A 27,621-nucleotide genomic window follows, 5' to 3' on the forward strand; every position below is an offset into this window, starting at 1 on the left:
ACAATTTTACAAAAAAACAGATTATGATCAGAGTCCGCTCATGAAGTGCTCCTCCCCCAAGTTTGTCCTATGGGCGTTTGCCAGAGACCTGATTGGTCAGTCGGCATTGGGCCTGTTTGTTGGTTTCTTATCTAAAACCCTGATGAGAGGTGACTGACGTGGGGAAACCTGATGAGAGGTGACTGACGTGGCTTTCTGTGAGGTTCCCTCACAGAAAGCCCCACACTCTGTGACCTTCGTATGATTTACCTGTGAATTACTCACCTGGGCAGAATGTCGTTTCTTCCTGATGTTGTTTCTCATGCAAATCAAAAATATCAGTGAATTAACCACAACAACATTTAACATCACATTTTTGCATAACTGATGGTTTTTGGATCTGCGATTGGACGGAATCGTCCGGAGCGTTTGCACGTGTGCAGAAAGAGCCGAGATTTTATATAATAGAAATACTTTCTTTAATCTGAAGGTTCATCACAGACATATTCGTAAACAAGATACTTAAAAATGCAGATTTCATTAACTTTTGTCCCCATTCAGACGCTGAGTGTCGCTGTCTCACACACACACACACACACACACACACACACACACACACACACACACACACACACACTAACACTAAACACAGAAAAACAAAAGTGACTAAAGATTCTGCTTGATTAAAATCATCCGCTGTGGCTTCACTTCGAGTGCGCGCGCGCACACACACACACACACACACACACACACACACACACACACACACACACACACACACACACACACACAGAAAACAAAAGGTCTGCATCGGGTGGGTGGGTGGGGGAGGGGCTGCGTCGATGCGTGCAGTAACTTCTACCTGGACAAAGCAGAGATCCTGAAACAGAAACAGGATACAACGTCAGTTTAACGTCGCCCCTCTCGTGTTCTCGCCATCGCTCGTCCGCCGCTCACTTACTGTAGCTTGTCCTGTAACAGCTCGAGCCTCTGCCGGTCCACGTAGCGCGAGAAGAGAGAGAGCAGGTTGGGAGGGGTGAAGAGGGGGGGAGAGAGGGACGAGGAGGGGACGCTGAGCAGCTCCCTCGTCACCGAAAACACCAACTCAGTCCTGAGGGAGGAGAGAGGCGGGGTCATGCTCACTGTCATTAGCACGAATCACATCAAACTTTCCCCACCAGGGGGCGCCGTTCTCCAGCAGCTGTATGGAGAGGAGTTCATCTTTTTTCAGAGATGATGAAGATCGCATGACTCACTGCACCATCTTGTGGTGGTAACTGGTATTACAGGTTCAGTTAATTCTGGAAGATTTTTAACTACTTTTTAATAAAAATAAACCAAAAGTATTTGAAACAATCTTCCAAATTAATTTTAATATCATTTATTACATGTAGCAATCCTTTTACGCTGACTTAGATGTTAAGCTGCACACTTCTGTTCTGAGTGCACGCCATACTGAGGGGCCAAGTTTTCAGCTGTGTTGCGACAGGCTGCTGGTAACAGAGGAAACCTGAAACCGTTCATCTGTCCGTTATGTGCAGACACAGCACTGGCTGAGCATCATGTGGCTGAACAGTGAAAACATTCAGGTACAAGAACGACACTGTTCAAATCTTTGACAGACCTTTGACCAGGTGCTGCTTAGACCAATTTAAAAATATAAAACGAGGGGTGGCTCAAGACTTATACACAGCACATGAAAAGTAGCCGAGCAGAGGCGTCAGTGAATCCTCTGAATACAATTATATGTTAGATTGTTTTAAAAATGACACACGCACGGCTCACCATCGATTGTCGTCCATGAGCTGACAGTTTGGGTCGGAGCTCTGCATCCTCTCACCTTCACTCAGGATCACGTAGAGCAGCGTCACGCCAAACTGGACAGAAACAGGCGTGTGCATGTGAACACATGTGGACGAACATCAGTTTGTTAAAACAAACAAACAAAAAAAAAAACAGCAACAAAAATCCCCCCAAACCGTCTCCCAGAGCCAACGCATCACTCTGACAACATCAGATATACTGAAGGAGAAGAAAAGTTCTCTTTGGTCTCTGGATAAAAATCCCAGAGAGACACAAACCCAGCGACGTTTGAGGAACAGGAAGGACAAACTGTGCGTGTGAGGATCTGCAGGTGCGCTGATGTAAGCGTTCCCGTCCATCCTTCAGGGACTCCGAGCACAGCTGCGTCTCTGCAGGTGATGCTAGCTTTACACTCTTCGGCTTGTTTTACAATGAAATGAGCGCTCAGGTGTAATCATGTGATCACAGACTCTGTCAGAGCAGCTGCAGCAGCTGAAATCTGGAGTTTGGTCGTGACGTTGAAGAAAAAAAGTTCAGAAACTTTGGAAACAGGAAGTGGCACAAACGGCATTTCCTTCTGTTGCTATGGGTGACCTGGAGTGAGGCGCGTGCTCTGTGATTGGTCCGGGCTGGGCTGTGGGGCGCGTACCTTGTTGTGCAGCACTGTGGCCAGCTGGCCCTCGCTGCCTTGGAGCTCCTGGAGCAGATCTGTGAGGGAGGCGCTCGATAACGACTGGATCACTGCAGAAACCGGCTCCACCAACCAGCACAGCACCTGAACGGAGAGCAGAGGCGTTAACGCCGCACAGACACAGGTGAAAGTGATGTCACTTCCTGTGGGGGTTACCTGGTCCTGTTTGTCCTTCTTGGCTAAAGCGGGAAGGTTGCGGGCAATTGCCATGACAACAGCAGCAGCCTGCATTGAGGGCAGGAAGGGGAGGAGCCGGGAGATGAGCCGCTTGCCCTTCCTCACCGACATGATCATCACACACTGCTCGTCACTCACTCTTCACAGAGGAGGAGAAGAAAACGTTACACCGCTGAGCCGCCTGTGACGGCGCTGATTGGACAGGGTAAGGGCCGCCCCCTCCTACCTGTCGTCCCACTCTTTCTCCCGCAGCGAGCTGCAGAGCTGCTCCGTGTTGCTCTTGTGCTGCTCCAGCAGAGCCTCGCGGTCCTCCTCCGGCGCCTGGACGAAGCACTTCTCAAAGTCCTGAACCTCCAACAGCAAACTGTACATCTGCAGGGCGGAGGGGGAGGAGGAGAGAGGAGGAGGAAGGTTACATTTCTCGAAGCATTTCCTGCCGTCTGCATGAACATCCTGTCGTGCACGGCTCTGCTCGTCCTACCTTCTCCACTGTGTAGAGGATTTGTCGCCTCTTATTCCAAACCTGCTTCTCTCGTTTCTCCTTCAAGAAAACGGAAACAAAAAGATCAACGGGAGCTGAAACCTGATAAAACAGAAAAGCAGAACCAAACAGCTGCTGTGTCACATGTTTCTATCTGCCTGCTGGGTTTGGTGGATAACGTGGATTCAGGACAATTTGAAGCTCGTTTCACAGGGACACTGATCCACCATAACACCGACTGCCAGCTGTGCCGTACGTCCAGCCTCGAGTGGAGCTGCTGGGCCGCAGGCTGTTAGCAGCGTCTGCTAACGGCAAAGACTCAGGTTTCTCTCAGAGCGACATACAAACACACATGTGAGGGAAACACTGATGTATTTAGTGCCATAACGTCTCATTTATTCTCATTTCCAGCCGACTCTTAATCAGAATTCTGTTTTTCTGATTCGATCACGAGGCAGCTTTCTGATGTGATCAAACCTTTCACCAAGTTTCAGAGCATTTGAAGTTGTGGAGATCCTGCAGCTGCTTCATGGTCTCACAACGTGTTTTGTTCTTGTGCGACCTGATCGTCACCTGGTCTAAAGAAACAACCCGCTCTCATCTGAGCCTCCATTTTTGTTTATAAAGCAAACTTTCCGAATAAAGTGCAGCTGAAGCAGCGTCGGCATAAAAACGTTTGCATGTAGAAAGAAATAAAAACCTCGTCGTCTGAGCGAGTCGTCACCACGGCGTCGATCATCTTGCGGGGGTTGTTGACGCTGGAGACGGTCAGTTTACCCAGAGAGCCTGCGAACTGAACTGCAGACAGACCCGCGTCAGAGCTGAGCTCGATCAGCAGCGCGACATGTGACATCACGCGGCGAAGCGCTGGTGTGGGTTACCTGGTCTGTAGGTGTGCTCCACCTTGGCCACCTGAGGAGTGATGAGCTTGGTGGTGTGCTCCTTCTTGCTGCTGTCTTGTTCTTTCTCCTGACGCTTCTCCATTTTCTCATAGTAGTTCTACACACACACACACACACACACACACACACACACACACACACACACACACACCATGAACAACCATCACACTGACTCGTGTGGGGCTGCTTTAGCTGAAGCAAGTGTCGGTGAAACCCACCTGATAGTAGTAGTCATCCAGGTAAGGGTCTGTGCTCTGCAGCTGCATCATCTGGATCTTCGTCACCCACTCCTTCTCTTTCTGAGTCATCAGGTTGCTGTAGGGGTCTCTGCTGCGCCGGTCCATCCCGGGCCTGCGGTCCCTGCACAGACGCAACAAGACGATGACCGCGCGTCGAATCGACCAATGAGCAGGCTGTGTTTCTCGCGCGCTTGCTTACCCTCCTCGGCTCTGCATGCGCTGGGTGAGCATGCGGCGGTGCTGTGGGTGAAGGTGAGTGGTGTTGTGCCGGAGCGGCGGCGCGTGGTTAGGAGGCCCGTGAGGTGGTGGGGGGCCCATTCGGTGACCGTGCGGAGGAGGAGGGCCTCCGAAGAAGGGCCTGAAACCTCCCCCGCCTGGCAGCAGAGGAGGAGGACCGCCGCGGGGAAATCCTGCCACCTGGACACACGGGACAGTCGAGAACCTGAGAAGCTGTGAGGGAGCGTTCGCTGACATGTCATCGATCACGCTTAACGAGGTAGCCTAACATGTAAGTAATAACAACATGTATGTAAAAACATCCATCCGCTTCTCCTTTTCAGGGTCGCCGGTGGCTCTGGAGCCTATCCCAGCTGTCATTGGACGAGAGGCGGGGTACACGCTGGACAGGTCGCCAGTCTGTCGCAGGGCCAACACACAAAGATGGACAACCATTCGCTCTCACATTCACTCCTGCAGTCACACCTGTGGGCAATTTGATCAATTAACTTATCCCCACTAACTGCATGTCTTTGAACTGTGGGAGGAAGCCGGAGGACAGAACCCTCGCAAACACGGGGAGAACATGCAAACTCCACACAGACAGACCCTGATGGTGGAATTGAACTGGCTGTGTGTAATAACATCACGTATATGTGTAATAACAACATGTATGCAAGTCTGCCAGTGTGTGTGTCTGACCTGAGAGTTGAGCAGCTGGGCGCGTTGAATCTGCGACAGAACAGGACCGACTCTGGGGGGGAACGGGCCGCGGCACAGAGGAGAGTTCTGACAACACACAAAAAAGTGACGTCAGAGTAAAACACGGTGATGAGGTCACATGACCGCGCTGTTTGTGGGGAAAACTAAAATCGGAGCAGCTGGGCCGAAGCTGTAAATATGATTCCCGCCTTTATAAACATAGACGGGTCCTTCCTGGACCTTTGTGGGTGTGACTACACACAGCAGCTCGAGCCGTCCACACAGTCACAGGTTCAAGTATTTTCATCCACAGCCCTGGTGGTGACCGCGAGGCTCCGCCTCCGCAGGTTCACCTACAGAAACCTGCTGATGTCATCAGCCCCACACAGACTGAACGCTCTTCAGTCATCCTGATTAAGCTACAATACAAAGTGCAATCATTTCATTGTGATCCCAAATCACACAGCTCCACCCGGCAGCCTCCATCAGCTCAGTGCTGAACCACCTGATCAGGTGCTGGTGGAGGTCACCACACAATCAGCTGCTAGCTCATCAACAAATACAGCAAACAGTGATATTAGCACTTTTATTGTTCCGTGGTGCGTAAATGAAAACCACATGATATTAAATCCTCACCAGTATGATTCCTGTCAAAAATAAACCTGTGATGTCTTTTCTATTTGGCCTGTAAACACGCTGCAGCGCACCGTCCTGAGCGCAGGAGTCTGCTGACTAACGCAGACGGGGCAGCGGGTGGAGAGGAAACACTCACAGCAATGTTGAGGAGGGTGTTGGGAGACAGACGCTCGGGGAAAGGAGCGGGGTATCTGTGCTGGACCGGGGCTCTCACGTGGACCGCAGTGGGATGGTGGATCTACACAAACACACACAGACAGAGGGCGGGGTTAACAGAGACTGAGCCCTTACACGCAGCCGGACGCCTGCCGTTCTGCTTCGTAACCTTAAAAGCACATCTCGGCGCCACGGCAACGTTTAAATCCTGCGACAGAAACACGTGTTCACAGCAGGGAGGGACACCCAGCAGGAAGACTTCCTGTTTCTGACCTGGTGATTCAGCGCGTGGCTCATCGGCTGTTTGGGTGGAGTCCCGATTGGCACCGCCCTCACCGGAGGGGAGCCAATCACAGGGGAAGAAGAGCGTGGAGGAGGAGCCCTCTCTGACAGATCCTCATCGTTCCTGCCCTGAGGAGCTCGTTTAGGATGGCCCACCTCTTTGATTATCGACATGAGTGGATTATCCTGAAGACAGAAATATGAACAATAACTACATTAATGTATTTAGTCGTTCATTTCTTTATGTTTGATCCTAGAATTAACACCTAAACTGAACGGTTAGCTATCCAATAAGAAGAGTAAAGTTTAACCTCCATGTGTGTGAGCAATCCCGGGGTGACGCTCACGGGGCCAAAGCCCATGCTGTTCTCCCAAATACTGTGAGAGCTCATCTATGAGAGACAGATTCAAGAAACAAACATGCACATCAGGCTTAAACCGATTCTGCTGCAGTGATCAGACTAAACACAAGACAGGAAATCTTAAATCCACCTGTTCGGAGATTTTTGGTGCATGATTCAATTTAATTTTCTCAAAAACATTTTGCCACGCTGCAAAGTCTGATACGGCACATGAAGGGAAAAACACTGACCTGGCCCATGGGGGCGGTGCCTCTGCGCAGCAAGTGCTGCTGCTGTTGGTAGCTGAGCATGGACGAGGGAGGAAGGCCTGAAGCACAACAGCAGGTTTCAGTTACACAGGGCAAACACACAGCATGCTTCTGGAGCTAATGTGAACTTAAGCTGCTGAACGAACAGCAGAAACATGGAGTCATCGCCGGCCTGATCCTAGAGCGGGAATCTTTGGGAAGCTGCCCGGCAGTTTCAGAGAGCACAGCAGCCTCACACGAGGCATTCACTTGATCTGCTTCTGTTCAGTTTTACTGTCAAACATTAATTCAATTCAATCTTATTTATATGTCACAACAAAAGTCGCCTCAAGGTGCTTTATATTGTACAGTAGATACAGAGAAAAGCCCAACAATCACATGACCTCTTATGAGCACTTTGGCGACAGTGGGAAGGAAAAACTCCCTTTTAACAGGAAGAAACCTCCGGCAGAACCAGGCTCAGGGAGGGGCGGGGCCATCTGCTGTGATTGGTGAGAGAAGGAAGACAGGATAAAGACATGCTGTGGAAGACAAATACTTTCTTGCTCCAAGTGTGTGAAAGGCTTTTCCAAATTTCGGATACCAGCGTTTCTCATGAGGCAGAAAATGACTCCTGGTTTTACCTCCCAAGTTCCCGACATGCAGAAAGCAAACAGCAGGTAGGTCTGCTCTGAGCATCGCAGCCACGAATTCAACATCAACCCTTTAGGCTCCAAAATCTGCCAGTGGGTTAAGACGCCAAGCTTTCTTACAACGACTCTTTGATGAACAACAGATCGATCAAAGAAAACAACCAAGTGCATCTTTAAAAATATGAAATTTCATCAACAGCTGCACCAAGGCCGATCAGCAAGCACTCCAGCGGGTGGTGAAAGAAGCTGGCAGAATTATTGGAACAAGTCTGCCAGAGATCAGTAATATCTTCCCCACTCGCTGTCTGAGGAGGGTGCACAGTATCCTGCGGGACCAACATCACCCTGCGCGCCACCTTTTCCACCTGCTGCCCTCAGGGAGAAGGTACAGGTCTATACAGGCCAGAACATCCAGACTGGCCAACAGCCTGTATCCACAGGCTGTGAGGCTCCTGAACTCTCTGCCCCCCTCTCACGGACAATAACCATATCCAACTTCTTAATAGCAATGAACTGGTCTGCATTGGTGCATCATATCTTTATTCTCTTCTCCCTCCTGCCCCCCCCCCTCTTTCTTAAATAGATAACTATCATATCTGATATCATATCTCACAGTACAATAATATTGAATGGGTTGCATTGTTGTATTTTGTCATGTTTCTCAGGTCTTTGTCTGAATTTCTACGAACATTATTGCTAAGGATTGTCTTATTGCATTGGAGTCACACTGGGTTAAATATGTACACTTGGGTTTTAAGGGGTATTTATTATTTTCTTCTTTTTTTTGGGTTGTATGGAAGCCCCAAACGCAATTTCATTGTTCTTGACAATGACAATAAATAAATAAATACTAAATACTAAACTTATTCAACATTTAAATTCCCCAAAATGAAGCTGCTCACACGAACCAGCTCATATAAAAGAGACCAAATGACAGACGCTACGAATCAACTGTGACCAACAGTCATGTGACAACAGATCCACAGTCAGGGTGCGCACACACACACGCACGCACGCAATTAAAATCTTGGTGACATCTTTAAAAATAAAGCCCACTGAGCGGTCGACTCATTCTCACCTGACGCAGGGAGCCCGGGAGGCAGCTGGTGCTGGGGATGCTGGTGTGGCTGGGTGGGAGGCAGGATGGGGGAGGGCTGCGGCAGGACTCTGGGCTGGTCCAGCCCCCGCAGGGCGGAGAGGCCGGATCCTGAGGAGCCGGGGGGCAGACCGGGTCTCTCAGCTGCCCCGACTCCAGCGATGGCCGGGTCAGCGTCCAGGATCAGCCTGGCCAGAGACTCGGCCAAATCCCCCTCCCCCACTCGATCCTCCACATCTGAAGTGAGAGATTACAGACTTTAAAAGATGCCGATCTCCACTTGATGCTTCAGCGTCTGATGACATCACCTACCTGATGGCGGCAGTCTAGACGAGGAAGAGGAGAAGCTGAGGGAAGCGAGGGATGATGGTGGAGGGGGATGGACTACAGAAGAAGGGATTCGGGTGGAGGACGGGCGCTCGCTTGTGCTCAAGTCTGAGTCCCCTCCCATCCCCCCTCCTCCGAACCCCAGCCCCGCCCCTAACTCGTCCCGTTCATCGAGCTCGGCGAGGCGCTTGTGTTCCTCCTGCCAGTCGTCATCTGGAACAAACAAAGAACATCAAATCTGCGCAGCCCCAAATCACATGTGAAAGGTCAAAGGTCACCACAGACAAATATGCAAAGACACAAACCATCCGACAAAATAAAAGCAGAGACGTGAGGATGAGAATCCGTGTTCATAAACACACAGAGCGCCTTCAAACCCTCAGAGGTCGCACGTACATGTGACCTCCTCGTTTATGGGGCCTCTTGGAAAATATCAGAGTATACCGGGGCTGTAAACGAGCGGCAGCGCTGTCATCCAGAAACTGAGCTCGTGTGATCTAAAATACGGTTTCTCTGCAGTCGAGCAGCACCGCGCTCCTTATAATAAAGAACCAGGCTGACAGCAGCCACCGATTTGAGCGTCTAAATGTCCTAAAAGCTTAGTGATACAAATCTACCAATAAATTACAGATTTAGCTCCCCAGTAATATATAAAATAATTATGAGTTTCTCTCCAGTAGCAATGAAGACTCCAGTAAAACTGTGGCCTACATGTCATCCTTGGTTCAATGACTTGTTCATGGTTAAATGCTTCAGCAGCACATTCAGTCTTTTCTCACTGAATGAAAGGAGGTGAGAACAGCTGGGCCTGTGTGCTAATAAAAAGCAGATGTTGTTGCAGATACTCAAAGATAATCAGGGTATAAGTCACCCTCTCAGTCATCAGCCTGTCAGAGCAGAGTCTGAGAAATGCTGCGAGCTAAGTGAAGGAGCTGACCCTGTTCCTGACGCGCTGATGCTGCTATCGTACAGCTAACTCAGTTTCATGGTTCAAACATTTCACTGCACGCTCCACAACAGCAAAGAAACTTATCAGTCATTGTGAGAACCGATGCTGCTCATTGGTTTACTCCATTTTGTTATTGTTAGACTGTGTTTGAGCAATTTGTGTGCACGACGTGTCCGACAGGCCCGAGAGCAAGAAAAAACTAGCCAGGCGTGTTTAATACGAACATCCAGGAGATCTGACAGGACAGATCCACAGTACAACCTCACCTCGTCTAGACAACAGAGTCAGACTGGAAAAAAAAGATGTTTCTTTCTTACCGATGGCCCCGGCTCCAAAAGTGTCATCATTGAATTGATCGATTTCATCTTCGTCTTCTATCAATCCATCATCTTCCTCCTCCAGCATACAGTCTTCATTCAGGGACTAAAATAAAGGAGGACAAGAGGGATGAAAAGATCTACAGATGTGAAAGACGAGGTGACCGAACAGCTGCGACTGGGACGTCAGAATAATCTGTGACTCTATAAAATAATGTCTCAACACTCAGAGCTGCAAAGCCTTCACCATGATTCTGTCTTAGTGTAGTTTGATCTTGCTTAGCTTTTATACTTTCATGCTTTTTTTAACCTTATGTTTAATTTGTATTTTGCTATGTTTTATAATATTGCTACTGTTATTGTACTATTGTAAGGTGAGCTGGAGGGTCTTAAAGGTGCCTATAAATAAAATTTATTATTATTAATATTATTATAATTTCTACAGCTGCAGATATGTTGTCATCCAAAGCCCTCTCTCCATCAGCATGAGAAAAACCCTCTTGGCCTCTAAATCGTGTGGATGGTCCTGCTCGACACACGGCTCCATCAGACATTTATAGTAAATCAGATCCACGATCTTATTCATTCTCAGAGCTCTGCAATCAAAAGCATCCTCTGGGTGTGTCCGATCTGACACACAACCAGTTCAGTGAGTCTCAGAGACAATCAATTCAAAAAGCTGACGTGTTTTACTAGTGACACATAAATATTATTGCTTAAAATATGTCCTGCTGCTGCTTCAGGGCCCTTCCTCCATGTGAGGGATGATCCTGATTCAGCTGCTGTAAAACTGATGAGACATTAAACACAAGCTGACACTGTTAAAAAGTTGATTCTGTTCATCTGGACGCAGCGTTTTGTGGGAGAAACGGTTCGTCACTCATCCAGGTGACGTCTTCAGTCTCAGCTGACTGCAGGTTTCCCCAATCGTATAAACAGGACATCTCTGTGAATGGGACTCATGGTCTTTGATCAGTGGTTGTTGATCTATGGTCATGAGAATTTGCATAATTAAGACTAAGGACCTGACCTCCCAGCCCATTGTTCCTTCAGTGGGCTGGTTTCAGTCATGATGCAAATGCATGTTTATAAGACTGAAACCTGCAGTCAGCTGAGACTGAAGAAGTCACCTGGATGAGTGACGAAACGTTTCTCCCACAAAACGCTGCGTCCAGATGAACAGAATCAACTTTTTGGAGATTTACTTTCCTGGATGATTGAGATGCATCAAGACGTTTAAAAATGTTCATCAATTTTCCGATGCTTATCCAGACGGGTTCTCAGGAGCTAAACAAAGACTCCCAGACTCCTCTCTCCACTGTAACCTCCTCCAGTCTTCTGGAGGACACCTACATCCTCCCAAAGCAGCCAAAAGACTTCATTTGTCATCATGTTCTGGGTCTGCTCAGGGTCTCCTCGTGTCCGTCCTCAGCCGGGATAAACGAGAGAGCTGTGCCAGGAAGGACATTCGGCGTAAATCTGTGCTTCCTCTTGGCAACTAATGGAGCAGCCGAAAGTAAACGGCAGCATCCATACCGCCAAATAAATCTTGTTATTGATCCGGGTGCATCGTTACTCTTTACCGCAGGAACTGAAAGAGCTTCACAAATTTCTCAGCAGAGGCTTGTTTACACTCAATATAGAAAAACGTATCAAAGATGGCCCACAGGTCTCAAAAATACATTCACAGAAACTGCAACGATTGCACCAAACAATGCAGGTGCAGCAGCCTTGCACGCTTTACTCTGAATCAAAGTAAATGATGACAATATTTCTTTATTGTTTTGCCGTCTTGTGCTACGTTTCCTGATGAAACCCTCCACTTTATCCAGGCTCAGGAACTGTGCTGGAAGTGTAGTAGCTTGGCACCGTGTGAGGGAGAAGGTTATGTTAAGTTTACTTTTTAAACGTGGTCATTCCAGGTGTCAGGAACGAGGAGTACTCGGGGCAAGCTTATTGTTTAAGGACCTGTGACAGACAGCCCACGGTGAAAATCTTCACTTGAAAATCGAATAGGATTGAAAATCAATAGGTGTGATCACGGTGGCCATGTCAACTTACAAAGGTCAGGATATAATTTTAAAATTAAGCCAGATGTCTTAAGCATAGAGAGTGATGCCCAGTCTCTTCCTCGCAGTGAGAAACACAACTTCCTTTAGCACTGGTATCAGATCAGTGGATATCTAGCAGATACCTTAAGCTGCAGTGTTGGTATCTGGATCTAAACGGAGCTGGAAAAAGCTGGATCACGCCTACCAAACACTGCGCATGTCCTCAGAGGCAGCAGTAAATTCATTCTTGTCGAGCAACTGACAGATTTGTTATACGACGGTTCATTTTATGAATAAAATGCTGACTCGCTGGAGCTTACAGCACCGTTATTATCTTGTATAAACTGGCTGATCATCAGTGTGCTGTCAGGGCCACATGGACCTGTGATGACAGTTACTTTTATTTAACCCATCCAGGTGCCAGAAAGTCTGATTCAAACCGACACTGGGCCTTGGAGTGGTCAAAGTGTGCTAAACTGAGCTGCAAAAGAAACGCCTCAGCCTGAGTTGGCATTTATAGCATGTAAGTAAATACTAGGAGTAGCATTGACAACTGGCCAAATGCTAGCAGTAGCTAGCTGAGACAATGACCCTGCTTTCACTGGGAAAAACATGAAACGCAGAAGACATTAACTCAAAACAGGAACACTACGGTACTGACAAGAGAAGCCATTAGTAGCCTTCCATTTTTAAACTACCTGCTTGGAACAATAACGTTTCTTATCACAGCACTCTGGCACCCTGGAGCTAGCAGAGGTTAGAGAGAGAGTTAGCCGCAATGCTAATGCTGACGTGATATCGCATATGACTCGCGTCGATTAAATGCTGCCCTCAGAGGCCGAATACGACACAGTCAGGGCCGCTGCGACACTCCGGACTGTCACAGCGGACGCTGGTTTACTTTACAGTACTGTAACCCACACGGGCCGAGACAGGGCTCGCCGTCCCCGGTTCAGCACCAGGAAAGCGGGCTGCCTCGCAGGCCGCACCGAGTTCAGCCGCATAAACAATAGTGAACCCCGAGCACGTACAGCGCGCGCTCTGTGGTCATCGTGAGCTCTCCGGGACTCACCGGAACTCTTCCTCGGGAAAACACACCTGATTATTTCCACAGAGCTACACTCACCTGAAATCGAAACATCTATCCGCAGGCTTTCGGGAGAAGGAGAGTGCATGGGAAGCTAGGCGGCGCGCAAATGACGCCAGCAGAGGACGTCCTCTAGGACCCACGTTACGGAACGACGTGAACGAGCGCGCATTTGACGTTCGCGCTCCGGGCTGTAGCGCGCCTCCTGAAAATGAGGAAACAGAGCGAGAAAACAACAAAAACGGTAAATAAAGAAGAAAACAGCACATCAGACTTTACAGCAGCGATTTTCTCTGCACTGCAGCTCGCCGTTTGCTTAAAGTCATTATTTAATAGCTTCATTGGACTAGACCATGATCATAAAGCTTATTTTTAGAAATAAGGAACTGCATTATAATGGCTCAGCTCAGTGTTGTGTTGTTGGAATAAATGTTTTAATGAACTCAGTGATTTCATTTATCGAAAACAAGCCATAATACGCGAATAATGTGAACGATTACATTATTAATATTACAACTATACAGTGCTGTGCGAAAGTCCCGAGCCACCCCTTTTTCCTTTGGATTATTCCCTGCGAGACAGACTTTGTTGTAGAGATGGCACGATACCACTTTTTTATGTCCGATACCGATACCGATATCATAAATTTGGATATCTGCCGATACCGATATGAATCCGATATAGTGTTTTTTAATCAACAAAACTGTTTTTTTTAAATATCTTGCTGCATTTTGTATAAGTTCATACTCAAGTTTAAAACAACAACTACACTAAAGCTATTCTGTTATACCTGTATGCAAAAAAAAATATTTCATAGTTCAGCAATACTGATCAATCTAATAAACTTAAACCTACACCATCCTCCCTATTCTGGTATTTTAAAGAGTACTTAGCATAAATATTAAGCAACCTAACTAATAGGGTTCCAACTCCCAGCAACAACAAAAATAAATAAATAAAAAATAGGGAACCACCCCTCACGCTCCACCTCATGATGCTTAATCGACGTAACCAACCTTAATTTGATGCAGTGTGGAAAAAAAATGCACAGAAATCAATTATTTTTCAAGAAATATTAAATAGATTCAACATCTTTCTTCAACAAAATTGCAGACTGCACAGATGGTACCTTCCCAAAGGAAAAAGTACTATAGCTTACTAGGGTATATATATTAGACTTAATAGTTACTATATACAGTAATTGACTTCTATTCATTTTACATCAAATTAAAACTTTGGGTGTCAGATAATTATTTATTAAAAGCTCGACATTTTAAACGAGAATAAGAAAGAAAAGTATGTCTTTGTGCCCCCTTTTCCCTGTTCATGCCCTATCGGCCCCCCTGGCTAAACTTTGCTAGATCCGCCCCTGCACAGTTACCAGCGTCAGCTACGTAGAAAAAGATCCTCGGGTAGAAAGTAATAATAAATAAATTCTAACAACAGCTGATCAAGCTTAAACGTGCTGCTGTTGTTCAGCCGCTGGTTTCCTCTTTCTGGTGCAAAGTGGGCCAAAAGCAAACTAGAGACACGGACTCGCGACAGAAAAGCTGATCAGCTGATCGTTAAGCAGTTTCATGATTGAAGTAGCAGCAAGAAGAGGCAGTCGCTCCATATATCGTTTGTTAAGCTTAACGCAGGAATGCTTTACAAACATTCAGAGATGGACTTACACACTTGCTTTACTTCTCTCGGGATAACTTTGTCGGAGATGAAATGCCGGGTTGCTAGCAAAGCTCCACATGCTATCCAGACCACCGACAGGTCCCGCATGCCACAGCCGCTCTATCACGTGATGCATACTGCTCCGACGTGCTAACGTTCTGAGGTGAGTTACGGTGTGTTGCAAGTTTTGTGAGGTGCTTTCGTGATATTTAATGGATCGGATTACATTTTTTATTTTTCTCCGATATCCGATCCAGTAATTTAGGTCAGTATCGGACCGATACCGATACGTAATATCGGATCGGTCCATCTCTACTTTGTTGTAATGTTTTAAAGTGGTCCTGAGCAGCAGGTCTCCACAGTGGGCTGTTTTTGCACTTGTGCTTGTGCCTGAGCATTTTCAGAGGAATGATTTTTTTATTCTTGGCTTGTTAAGCCGCCCAACTCTGCCTCATCACAGCCAGCTCAGCAGAAAATACATTTTAAGTTGCTTCTTTAGGCACTTTGTTACCAGCAGCCTGACAGATCATTCATTCCCATTTGTTTAGTTGTTTAGTGTTAGTGTCATTTGTACTAAAAGTTCAAATACTGATTCAAATTCTTTACTCCAGTAAATACAATACAATGCAATTTTATTTATATAGCACATGCCAAAGTGCTTCCCAGAATGAGTTAAGAGCAATAATAAATACAAATATAAAATACAACATAGAAATAAAATATACTAACAGGCGGGTGACATAACTAACCAATAATACACCAGGCATAGTAGGCACCAGTGAAGTCCACACACAATGCTGAAGGTTAAAACATTATAAACATTAACAGAGTGATAAAGATAAGTTCCAGTACGCTAAAACAAACACAAAAAACCAGGAGCACGAGAGTCCAGAACCAAAACACGACAGTCCACTAGTCCATAACACAGTCAGGGGGCCGACCGTGCACACAGCAACGGCGGCGACGGGCAAACAGTTCTGGGGGCCGACCGTGCACACGGCAACGGCGGCGACGGGCAAACAGTTCTGGGGGCCGACCGTGCACATGGCAACGGCGGCGACGGGCAAACAGTTCTGGGGGCCGACCGTGCACATGGCAACGGCGGCGACGGGCAAACAGTTCTGGAGGCCGACCTCTTGGAAGGTAGTGGCGGCCACTGAGCAGGTCCGGAGGACGGCCGCGATGCCAGCGGCGACGAACTCCTTCCGGAGGCCGTCCCCGAAGGCCATGATGCCATCTTAGAGGCCCGGAAAACAGCCGGCAGAGGCGAGGCGGAACGGGTCGAGCTGGCACTGACGGCGGCGTGGCAACCACAGGACCAGACGGGGCCGGACCAGACGAAGGCGGAGCTGAAGCCGGACCAGGCGCGGATGAGGACGCGGAGGCCGGACCAGGCGCAGATGAGGACGCGGAGGCCGGACCAGGCGCAGATGAGGACGCGGAGGCCGGACCAGGCGCGAATGACGGCAGCGGGACGGCTGCGGAACCTGACGGCAGCGGGACGGCTGCGGAACCTGACGGCAGCGGGACGGCTGCGGAACCTGACGGCGGTGATGCTGCAGGAGGTGATGTGGAGATGTGCTGGCTGGGTCCTCCAGGACCCTCAGCTAACGAGGCGTGGTGCTGGGTGGGCTCCTCGGACCCTCCAGCAGACGTGGCATGAGGCTGGACGGGCTCCTCGGGCCCTCCAGCAGACGTGGCATGAGGCTGGACGGGCTCCTCGGGCCCTCCAGCAGATGTGGCATGAGGCTGGACGGGCTCCTCGGGCCCTCCAGCAGCCGACACTTGAGGCTGGCTGGGTTCTCCTAAACCCCCAGCAGACGACACTTGAGGCTGGCCGGGCTCCTCAGGCCCTCCAGCCGATGAGGCAGGACGCTGGCTGGGTTCACCTGAACCCCCAGCTAACATGACGTGAGACTGGACGAGCTCCTCAGGTCCTCCAGCCAACGAGGCAGGACGCTGGCTGGGTTCACCTGAACCCCCAGCTAACATGACTTGAGACTGGACGGGCTCCTCAGGCCCTCCAGTGGAACCAGTCTCTGAAGCAGCAGGTACGGAGACCTCTGCCAGTGGGGACACTGGCTGGGACTGAGCAGCACTTTGGCTAGACTCAGGCAGCAACAGTGGGATACAGTCCTCAGAGGGCTGAAAGTGTTCCCCAATACACTTAGCAGAGGACTGAGGCGGACGGGTGAACTCACTTGAACTCTCAGGGGGTGCTGAGAGCCGAGGCTGTTCTGGTGAGTTCTCCGGTGAGGCTGCTGGTGCTGGCGTCTTGACCTCTAGGGGTCCAGAGTTGGCTGGTGACTGACACCTAGCCTCTGGGGAGGCCCTAGAGGGAGCCCAGGAAGGAGGGCCCGAAACACAAAAAACCAGGAGCACGAGAGTCCAGAACCAAAACACGACAGTCCACTAGTCCATAACACAGTCAGGGGGCCGACCATGCACACAGCAACGGCGGCGACGGGCAAACAGTTCTGGGGGCCGACCGTGCACACGGCAACGGCGGCGACGGGCAAACAGTTCTGGGGGCCGACCGTGCACACGGCAACGGCGGCGACGGGCAAACAGTTCTGGAGGCCGACCTCTTGGAAGGTAGTGGCGGCCACTGAGCAGGTCCGGAGGACGGCCGCGATGCCAGCGGCAACGAACTCCTTCCGGAGGCCGTCCCCGAAGGCCATGATGCCATCTTAGAGGCCCGGAAAACGGCCGGCAGAGGCGAGGCGGAACGGGTCGAGCTGGCACTGACGGCGGCGTGGCAACCACAGGACCAGACGGGGCCGGACCAGACGAAGGCGGAGCTGAAGCCGGACCAGGCGCGGATGAGGACGCGGAGGCCGGACCAGGCGCAGATGAGGACGCGGAGGCCGGACCAGGCGCAGATGAGGACGCGGAGGCCGGACCAGGCGCAGATGAGGACGCGGAGGCCGGACCAGGCGCGAATGATGGCAGCGGGACAGCTGCGGAACCTGACGGCAGCGGGACGGCTGCGGAACCTGACGGCAGCGGGACGGCTGCGGAACCTGACGGCGGTGATGCTGCAGGAGGTGATGTGGAGATGTGCTGGCTGGGTCCTCCAGGACCACCAGCAGATGTGAGGATGTGCTGGCTGGGTCCTCCAGGACCCTCAGCTAACGAGGCGTGGTGCTGGGTGGGCTCCTCGGACCCTCCAGCAGACGTGGCATGAGGCTGGACGGGCTCCTCGGGCCCTCCAGCAGACGTGGCATGAGGCTGGACGGGCTCCTCGGGCCCTCCAGCAGCCGACACTTGAGGCTGGCTGGGTTCTCCTAAACCCCCAGCAGACGACACTTGAGGCTGGCCGGGCTCCTCAGGCCCTCCAGCCGATGAGGCAGGACGCTGGCTGGGTTCACCTGAACCCCCAGCTAACATGACTTGAGACTGGACGGGCTCCTCAGGCCCTCCAGTGGAACCAGTCTCTGAAGCAGCAGGTACGGAGACCTCTGCCAGTGGGGACACTGGCTGGGACTGAGCAGCACTTTGGCTAGACTCAGGCAGCAACAGTGGGATACAGTCCTCAGAGGGCTGAAAGTGTTCCCCAATACACTTAGCAGAGGACTGAGGCGGACGGGTGAACTCACTTGAACTCTCAGGGGGTGCTGAGAGCCGAGGCTGTTCTGGTGAGTTCTCCGGTGAGGCTGCTGGTGCTGGCGTCTTGACCTCTAGGGGTCCAGAGTTGGCTGGTGACTGACACCCAGCCTCTGGGGAGGCCCTAGAGGGAGCAACTGTCTCTGAGATGGCCGGCTTAAATGAACCAGCAAAAGTTTGTGTGGAGTGTGTTCCCTGCTTGTAATGAGGCTGTGAGGATAAAGGCTGGGTAAATGAGTGGACAGGCTGCTGAACTGGTGGCAACTGAGCTACAGGTAGCGAAGTAGTAACAGGTGGTGGAGTGGCTGGCTGAACTGATAATAAGGCTGATGAATCTCTTGCCAACTGAGCTATTGACTGGGCTATGGACTGTAACATGGTGTCTACTGGGTCTGACTGTGACTGTAATGGAGGTGATGATTGAGCGGCTGACTGAGTTAGCGACTGCTGGGCAGCTAACCGAGCTACCGGCTGAGCAGCTGACTCAACGAACACAGCCCCGGTATAAACAGTCATATGAACTGGTGAAACAGACGGAGCGTCTTTTCCACTCACCACAGCCGGCAGTTCCGAAGTCCTAATCTCCGGCTGTGGGGCGACGCGCCAATAGCGCGATAGTCGCTTCCTCCCGGGCAAAACCTCCGGCGGGCCGGGCAAAACCTCCGGCGGGCCGGGCAAAACCTCCGGCGGGCCGGGCAAAACCTCCGGCGTCCGGCTGGGTTGGGAAGCGGTAGCGGCTGGTGGGTGTAGGTGAAGTTCGTGAAGGATGAAGTCTTGCACGAGTGGGTGTAGTGAGTCCAATAGCCAGGGATAATCCGTGAGCAGCTGTTGCAGTCTGGCTTCCAGAACGTGGAGGAATGCTTCTCCCTCATGCTCTAGCCACAGGTTGATTATTTTTGAAGCGGAGTTCGTGATGAGGTCCCGAAGCTCCGTGGGTGGGGTGAATGCCGCTGGATCCATATCTGGCTGGTCCGTACTGTCACGGCGAGTGAGGTGAGCCGTGTGGAGGAAATGAAGGAGGATCCAAATGCAGGCAGTCGTGAAGGTGTAAAGGTGGTTTATTGAACATGAAAGTAAATACAAACGGCAAATGGAGCTAGAACTAAACTATACTGGGATCAACTAAACTACAGAGCACAAACCTTAACGAGAACGACCAGAAGAGACTAACGGCGGACAGCAGGGAGAACACACGGGTGAGACATGGTAGAAACACAGATGAGGCAGGTTGGAATACACAGACGGACCAGCAACTACAATAACGGAGGACATGACTTAAATACACCCAGAGAAACACAGGGGAATTACACACAGCTGAGAATGATCAACAAGACGAGACAGAGGTAAAACTGAACACACTCACATGAGACCCAGACCTTCACAATAAAACAGGAAATGAGAACACCACACCAAGACGCAGACATGACACTGAGAGACAGACAGAATGACACATGGAACCTGAACTAAACTAAACGTGAGATACAACAGAGAACAAATCCTTAAACATGAAACTCAAATAATAAACATCATAATCATCATCATAAACACAACAAGAGAACAAGAAAACAATCCCTGATGCAAACTAAAACCAAAACATAATAACCTCAAACATAGAATAACAAAAACATGAAACTCCACATACCGTGACATTTAGTCTGCCTCAGTTTATATGAACAAACATAATGTGACATGTACAGATTTAACAACACGAGGACTTCCGTGTGAGCTTTAAATGAGCGTCCTTCCTTTACCTCTAAGCTCTCCTCTTCCTCTCCTCTCCTGTCCTTCTTTCTTATCTTTCTCCATCTCTGAGTGATGTTAGCTCTCTTTCTTCTCTCTCCCTGTGAAATAAGCAGCTGGAGCTTTAGCTGCAACACACCGTGAGACAAACAGTTTGTGTGTTTGCTGATGTTTGTTGAGCTCATAGAAAGGCTGCATTTTAATTTTTTTTAATTGTTGGAATTAGGGATGGGTACCGGTGTCCGGTGCCATGATGGCACCGGTTCTGACATAAACGGTAGTAACCAGACCGAAAAGCAGCGCACATTTCGGTTCTTTATTTCGGTGCTTTTTTTTCCTGAGCTGTGATACACTTCTAGCCAATCATTTTACGTTTCCGAGGATAGTAGGCGGGTCCAGGTACGTACGTTCTGTTAAAGCAGAGCTACAGATTAAAAATGTCCAAGGCGAAGCGGTTAAAAGTCTGGCTGTACTTCACAGCAAAATATGCAAACTCAGCAGCAACAAGTGCTTTAAGCTGATACTGTGATACTGTCAAAGGAGGTAACACCTCGAATCCGATGAAACACCTGGCGACGCATAGCGGTTTTTTTTAAAAGCCCAGAAATGCGCCGTATTTGATAGCTTGCTGCGAGACCTCACACTGTGCACGTTGGGTGGGTTGCCAGTTATCGGACCCGGAGCAACATCCCCCAAAAACCCGAAGAGGAGAGTCCTGGCCCCTAGCCCTGCCAGTGTAGCAGAAATGATGAGGATGATGATGCAGCAGCAGCAGCTTCTCTGCGTGAGTAGCTTCATGTTGTTCGTGTGTAATTTACGTTGAGTAGGCTAACCACGTTATTACATTAATGCATGTAAGGTGAACTAGCAAACACCATCATAGCTACATGCGGCTGTCTTCTTGTTTGATGGCAGATACTCCCTTCACCCTGGCCAAAAAGGCTAAAATGACCAAAGAAAAAGTGGAAAACAGCTGAACATGAGAGGTTTTTGGACAAAGTTTGTGTTCTCCATTCTTTAAGCACCGGTTTGAGCACCGGCACCGTTTCAAAAGTACCGATTTGGCACCGGTATCGGATAAAACCTAAACGATACCCATCCCTAGTTGGAATTATGAGAATAGAATCGTACAATCAGAGTTTGATCCTTCATGCAATAACACCTCCAGTCTCATTAGAGTTGTACAAACTCTGTTTTAGCTTTATGTATAATAATAATCATCCATTTATGTGCACTTTGCAGTAAATTGTCTATTTTAAATAATTAACTAATATATAATAATATTATATTACATTATTATTAATAGTATGATATTATTAAAATATAATATAATAAAATATTTCTATTTTCTCAGCAAAATATAAAGAAATGAGTGACTCATGACTTTTGCACAGTACTGTATCTGCAGTTTTACACGTGAAAAAGTAAAATTGTAAATGTGCAAAAATGAGATGCTGTTGTGTGTGTGTTTTATCCCACAGTAGAGCTGTAATATTGCCACATACTTACTGAAATCTTTTACTGAAATGCATTTTTTATCTCTAACTCTGATTATTTTGTTATTTCTTTAGTTATAACTGTGCGAGCGGCTCTCTACATAATAACAGCTGCGCACTGGCTCAGCACTGATGCACACATGGAATTTAAACAATACATCAAAGTGCAGTTTTTGCATTTTTACCAGAAACAGCGCAGTGCCTCCTCACAGTGAAAGCAGAGCTCCTGAATACTTGCATGTGTGTGAGTGTGTTGCGTGCTGAGCTCCACCATGGTTCAGTGGCAGCTCTGCACTCCGGAGAACCTGATGTATTCAGGGTTTGGCCGTCCTTTTCCACGACACGGCCTCCAGCTGCTCTTTTGGTTTTCCAACCAGTGTGTGACCTGCGAGGTCGTCCAGCTGGTGGTCACCATGAAGGTAAGATCAGGTCTGTGTGTGTCTGTGTGTGTGTGTGAATCAGACTAACACCTGATGTGTTTCCACAGCTGGTGTCGGACTGTCAGCCGGAGAACGGGAACTTCGGCTTCCACCTGTTTGGAAACATGGAGGAGCTCCTTCCTGTTCTGAGCAGGCCCAGGAAGAGCAGGAGTAAGGTGTGCCATGTTTGTTTGGTAGTTTCACAGGTAGAGATCAGTCTGCTTCCTGTTAGGGGAACCGCCCAGCTGGTTATGGTTCAGTAAAAACACTTCAGTTTGAGGTTTCAAGCTCTCAGCTGGAATCTGAATGGGCAAACATGTTATTATAAGTGAAATGAGAAGAAGGGGAAAGGCGGGAGCGTGCAGGTGGGAGTAGGACTCAGACTGTAGGGGCAAAGTGCTGTTTTATTCCTCCTGTGACAGCCTCTGCCCTCCATCTTTACTCTCTTTCCAGGTTACGTACTTTGAGGTTGGCAACCTGAGCACAGAAACTTATCCTGCTTCTGCAAACCTGCCGGTGTACGTGAGGGAAAATTATCGGTCGGGTGTCAGAAGCAACAACTCCAACATCGATCGCATCATCATTGGTTACCGGGTGAGGACCCGGGTGGTGGAGACGGTGTACATCACTGAGCACGACCCAGCCGCCTTTGGGAGGTTCAGATTCGACAGGACTTTTGAAATCAGCTGTGAACTGATCCAGGCCCTGCAGAACCCCCAGCTGGACCTCACCAGCTTCCTCATCCAGATGGGCTACTACGTAAATGTGCTCCAGGGCATAGGAGAGACCCCCTACTCGGATCCATCAGCTCAGCAAACCTGCAGCGTGGTGCAGTACTACAGCGGATCCACACAGCAGCCCAGCAGCTACGAGCAGCACGTGCACTACAGCTACAACACATCAGCACAGAGCGGGCCTGCAGCTAACTACAGGAAACTACCGGCGTACAGTTACTGGAAGCTGCCTCGTGAAGGTAAACCTGCAGTCAGGGTTCAGTTTAGCTTCACATGTAAAAGTTTTTAATGGCAGAAAATGTGGAATATGTCTGACTGGCTTCTTTGGTCAGGTCGCCCGAGTTCAAGCTGAGATGTGCGCTTCGTTTGAGGTTTTATTTCCCCAGATTTGCATTGTTTTTATGATTTGTCGTTTTGGTTTTCTTTCACAAGAAGCACTCGAGTTGGAAGCAACTGGACGTCTTATCCAGATGTGCAGAAGTCTCAGTGATGAGGTGAAACATCTAAAAAAAGACGTCCAGTCGTTTTCCACTGCTTCAGATGATCATGAGCTGTAGCAGCAACTGCACCTGTTAAAAGGCCAGGACTTTATGATGTAATGTGACCTTTAACCTCTGCTATTTATTTAAAATCAAACCATGTGTGTCATGTTTCCCTACAGACAATGAGCTGGTGTCATATCTGTGCTTTTACTTTAGCTTTTTATATCACCTGTAGGGTCTGCTGAAGAATTGGCTCCTGTAAAAGTTCTGGACATGAACCTAGAAATGAAGCTCCCATATTTAGACGTGATTGTTCAGAGCTGCTACACCGCGAGCCAGATTCCATTTTAAAGACTTTCTGAATTTCTGACTTCAGCTTTCAGTGGAAAACCAAAGAAGCGGGATGGCGGCGAGGACTTTGGCTTCCTGAAGCTTCTTCTCGGCGCTGGAGCGCTCTACTTAGCAGCCAAGTGTCTGTTCTGGTTACTCGGCAGCTGGTGGAGCGAAGACGTGGACGGAGACGTGGCGCTGAAGCCACAGTGGACTCCGACGTTTTGGCGCCGCGCTCCCAGCGATCGGCACACGCACGTCATGCTGGATTACGTCTTCTAAAACTCACACGTGGTATCAAATGTCACACAAAGCTGTGGACTTTCTGGACTCCAGCCTGTGCACTGTGCTGTTTTCCACACTGGAGGAAAAATGATCATTTTAAACGATTTTAAGGTGTTTTTGCTTTATGTTTGACACAGACTGGACCAAAATCACATTACGCATTCATCCATGCATCCAGCTGAATCTGTAAACACTGAAGTGCTGATCTCTGAAATCTTACATTTTAAAAATCAGTGCAGTATTCATGTGATGGTTCCTGTTCCAGGAAGCAGCTTTAGCTCCAGATGACTCAGTTTCCACTTCCACAAAGTCAGCTCTGATTATTTTCATTAGTGGAGAAAGAAAGCCATCACCAATCGAGCTCCGATACCACCATTCACCGCGGCAACGGAAAAATAAAGAGCAGGGCAGCGATTTTAATCCAGAAGATGAAGCAATATGAGCGTGTGTCAGGACGGGCGCATCAGAGATCACACACTCGCAGTGAGACTGGTTTTGGTCGTTTTTAGTGGAAAATAAACTCAAACTTTGAATCAAATATTGTTTGACATAATTTAAAAACTAGAGCTCAAAATTTCAGCATGAAATGTAATCAGATTACAGACTGTCTGTAGGTTCTTTTAGTCGTGTTTGAGACTAAATATTCACATTGGGTCTTGGGAATGAGGCGTGGGCTGGGAAGGCCACAGATTTCTCTCCACAGGTTCGACTCCCGAGGCTGGAAGCAGAGAACAGTGAGTTCAACAAACAGCTCTGACCCCAGCAACAAGGTGACACCACAGCACCAGAGGCCAGCGCACACACTAACACAGGTGAGTTCACTGCCCACTGCCTCCAGGTGCGAGGACTCGTAGAACACGAGTGTTGAACATTTAGATTCTGTCGATCGTGTCGGAGAATGGCCGACACAAATGGAGATGCTTTGAAACCAGTAACTCCAGTAAAGTAACTCCAGTAAAGTAACTCCAGTAAAGTCCAAGAATGAAGCAGAGAGCCGGAAATGAGCAGAACTTTAAGGCAGGTCGCACAAACATGGATAAAAGTGCGTTAGCTGTTTGACACAGATATACGGAGGGCCAGGAGTGACTAAATGAAGTAATGTAATACACCATTAAATAATTGATGAAATGTTTAATTAATTAATGAAACATATTTTGAGAAGTAATTAAATGACCATTCATTCATTTATTTATTTCAAATTTTAATTAATTATTGACACAATTCATTAATTCATTTTGTCACTCCTGGTGCTCCGTATCTCTGTACCTCTTTTTACTGGTCGCCCAACTTTCAGCAGACCATATTAGGTCGAGTAAACCTCGAGGTATTTCTCTGCTGGACAGAAATCTAATCATCGCTCTTTTTTTCTGAAGAACGAAAACCAAATCTCTGCCGCTTTGGATTCAGTAAAATTGTTCCCTGGACCTGAGATCTGAATATTAACAGGTGTGAACGTATGGCTACGACATCCTTAAATCTGGAAGCTATCATTCAGAAAACCCAACGCAGACTAAACAGTGTCTCCTGAGAGATCTCTGAGGAAGAGGAGGAAGAGTTCTGATCGCCAAAGCGTCGCTCCGTGTAGAGAAAAATCCTTCAAACAACATCGACAAGGTGCTCTGTAACTTTGTGTGGAGAAATGCGACTCAGTATTTAAGGAAACCTGTTCTCAGCACTTTAAACAATACATCTAAGATTAATTGGCTAAAATATTGACAAAAATATCCCAACTGCACCTGGAATGTTTTTCTCCTCCATGTGATCTCTAAACTAGGCGCTTTAAACTTTTTTGGCATTAATCAAATCCCAATTAAAATTTCTGCTTTTCATTGCCGAACCTTTTTGTCACGGACTCTCATGGACACTTTATACAGACACAAATCCCTCTTTATGGAATACCGGTTTCTTAATATCCCGCCTGGGGATTATGCTCAAGTTTGTGCTGTTCTGGTCACGTCCCAATCCAAACCCTCAGCAGTGGTCTTATTATCACCATCAGATACAGCTGCAGGCAAAATACGCTTCTCTAACAATCTAACCAAGCAATACACACTCAAGTATAGAGTGGGACGAAATGTCTGGATCAAAGGTGCAAACTGTAAAAATAACAATGAAACAATTCAAATATACAACAGTGCCGAACTTGAACAGAAATAGAAAAGAATGAGAAAAAATAAACACAAACGTGCACAGACAGAGTCACATACAGATTTCCAGAAATAACAATAAATCAATCAGAGTCTTATTTCAACGGGAAACTGTAGCGACTCCTCATATCATCTCATACTGGGGAAAGTTCGTAGACAACACAAACTGGACAAAGGTCTGGCTCTTCCCAACTGATATTTGATCACGTTAAAGAAATTTCCTTTACATTAATTCGGTTAAAATCTAAATCCAGAAAGGCTTCAAAGAGAACGTTGATGTCAGCGGCAGCTTTTGTTCTGATCACACTGAAACATCTGTCCATCTGTTATTAGACTCAATTGGCTTCTGTCAAAATGTAAAAGAACCCACCCACCACTTTAATCACACTCTAGATCTTGTGTTAACATATGGCATAGAAACTGAACATTTAACAGTGTTTCCTGAAAACCCTCTCCTGTCTGATCATTTCCTGATAACATTTACATTTACAATAATTGATTACACAGCGGTGGAGAGTAGACTTTATCACAGTAGATGTCTTTCTGAAAGCGCTGTAACTAAGTTTAAGAATATAATCCACCCACTGTTATCATCTTCAATGCCCTGTACCAACACAGAGCAGAGCAGCTATCTGAACACTACTCTAACAGAGGTCGATTATCTTGTTAATAATTTCACCTCCTCACTACGTACGACTCTGGATACTGTAGCTCCTGTGAAAACCAAGGTCTCTAATCAGAAGTACCTGACTCCGTGGTATAATTCTCAAACACGTACCCTAAAGCAGATGACTCGTAATCTGGAGAGGAAATGGCGTGTCACAAATTTAGAGGATCATCATTTAGCCTGGAGAAATAGTTTGCTGCTTTATAAGAAAGCCCTCCACAAAGCCAGAACATCTTACTATTCATCACTGATTGAAGAAAATAAGAACAACCCCAGGTTTCTCTTCAGCTCTGTAGCCAGGCTGACAAACAGTCAGAGCTCTGTTGAGCCAACCATCCCTTTAACGTTAACTAGTAATGACTTCATGAACTTCACAAATAACATTTTTATCATTAGAGAAGAAATGACCAATAATCATCCCACAGATGTAATATCATCTGAAAAGTCACCTGCAACGCCAAAATCTGGCATTGCACCTGCAGAGCATCCAGGAAAATGCTCTGCAGGTGTTTCCTCTAAAATGTCAGAGAATGGTTCTGTGTCAGTGCCATCTTCCAAGGTTGAGAAATTGTCCGATGACCTCGCCTTCTTCCTCTTCGCGAGCATTCTTATAAAATCTAAATCTGAGACCAAACAGTCTGTGTCTCTGTCAGCAGAACTAGACGTGGCCATCAACCGTCTGAGAGACCTGATCAAGCCTGAACTCAGCAGCACAGA

The 27,621-nt window shown here is 48.1% G+C and overlaps 2 protein-coding genes across 4 annotated transcripts; one reads left to right on the top strand and one right to left on the bottom strand.

The window, feature by feature from the left end:
• Positions 1-434: 434 nt before the first annotated feature.
• patl1 (PAT1 homolog 1, processing body mRNA decay factor) lies at positions 435-13,527 on the bottom strand. 2 transcript variants are annotated; one of them, XM_026169626.2, is made up of 20 exons: positions 13,373-13,527; positions 10,196-10,301; positions 8,915-9,142; positions 8,585-8,839; positions 6,857-6,933; positions 6,576-6,656; positions 6,256-6,450; positions 5,963-6,064; positions 5,191-5,277; positions 4,472-4,689; positions 4,252-4,393; positions 4,013-4,130; positions 3,832-3,929; positions 3,132-3,191; positions 2,877-3,022; positions 2,630-2,789; positions 2,432-2,557; positions 1,765-1,856; positions 941-1,090; positions 435-859 (listed from the first exon to the last, which is right to left on the bottom strand). In XM_026169626.2, exons 1-20 carry the CDS (start codon positions 13,385-13,387, stop codon positions 838-840), a joined length of 2,478 nt encoding a protein of 825 aa, XP_026025411.1. In that variant the 5' UTR covers positions 13,388-13,527; the 3' UTR covers positions 435-837. The 2 variants fall into 2 exon arrangements, with proteins under 2 accessions (XP_026025411.1, XP_080158406.1); XM_080302280.1 differs by lacking the exon at positions 5,963-6,064.
• LOC113023549 (uncharacterized) lies at positions 13,441-24,628 on the top strand. Of its 2 annotated transcripts, none has more exons than XM_026169633.2 (5): positions 13,441-13,577; positions 21,916-22,259; positions 22,328-22,435; positions 22,713-23,232; positions 23,852-24,628. In XM_026169633.2, exons 2-5 carry the CDS (start codon positions 22,113-22,115, stop codon positions 24,085-24,087), a joined length of 1,011 nt encoding a protein of 336 aa, XP_026025418.2. In that variant the 5' UTR covers positions 13,441-13,577; positions 21,916-22,112; the 3' UTR covers positions 24,088-24,628. The 2 variants fall into 2 exon arrangements, with proteins under 2 accessions (XP_026025418.2, XP_080158432.1); XM_080302306.1 differs by having other exon boundaries at positions 13,449-13,577; positions 22,029-22,259.
• Positions 24,629-27,621: the final 2,993 nt, after the last annotated feature.

This window comes from Astatotilapia calliptera, chromosome 6 (assembly GCF_964374335.1).
Source record: "Astatotilapia calliptera chromosome 6, fAstCal68.1, whole genome shotgun sequence".
Classification (NCBI taxonomy): Eukaryota; Metazoa; Chordata; class Actinopteri; order Cichliformes; family Cichlidae; genus Astatotilapia; species Astatotilapia calliptera.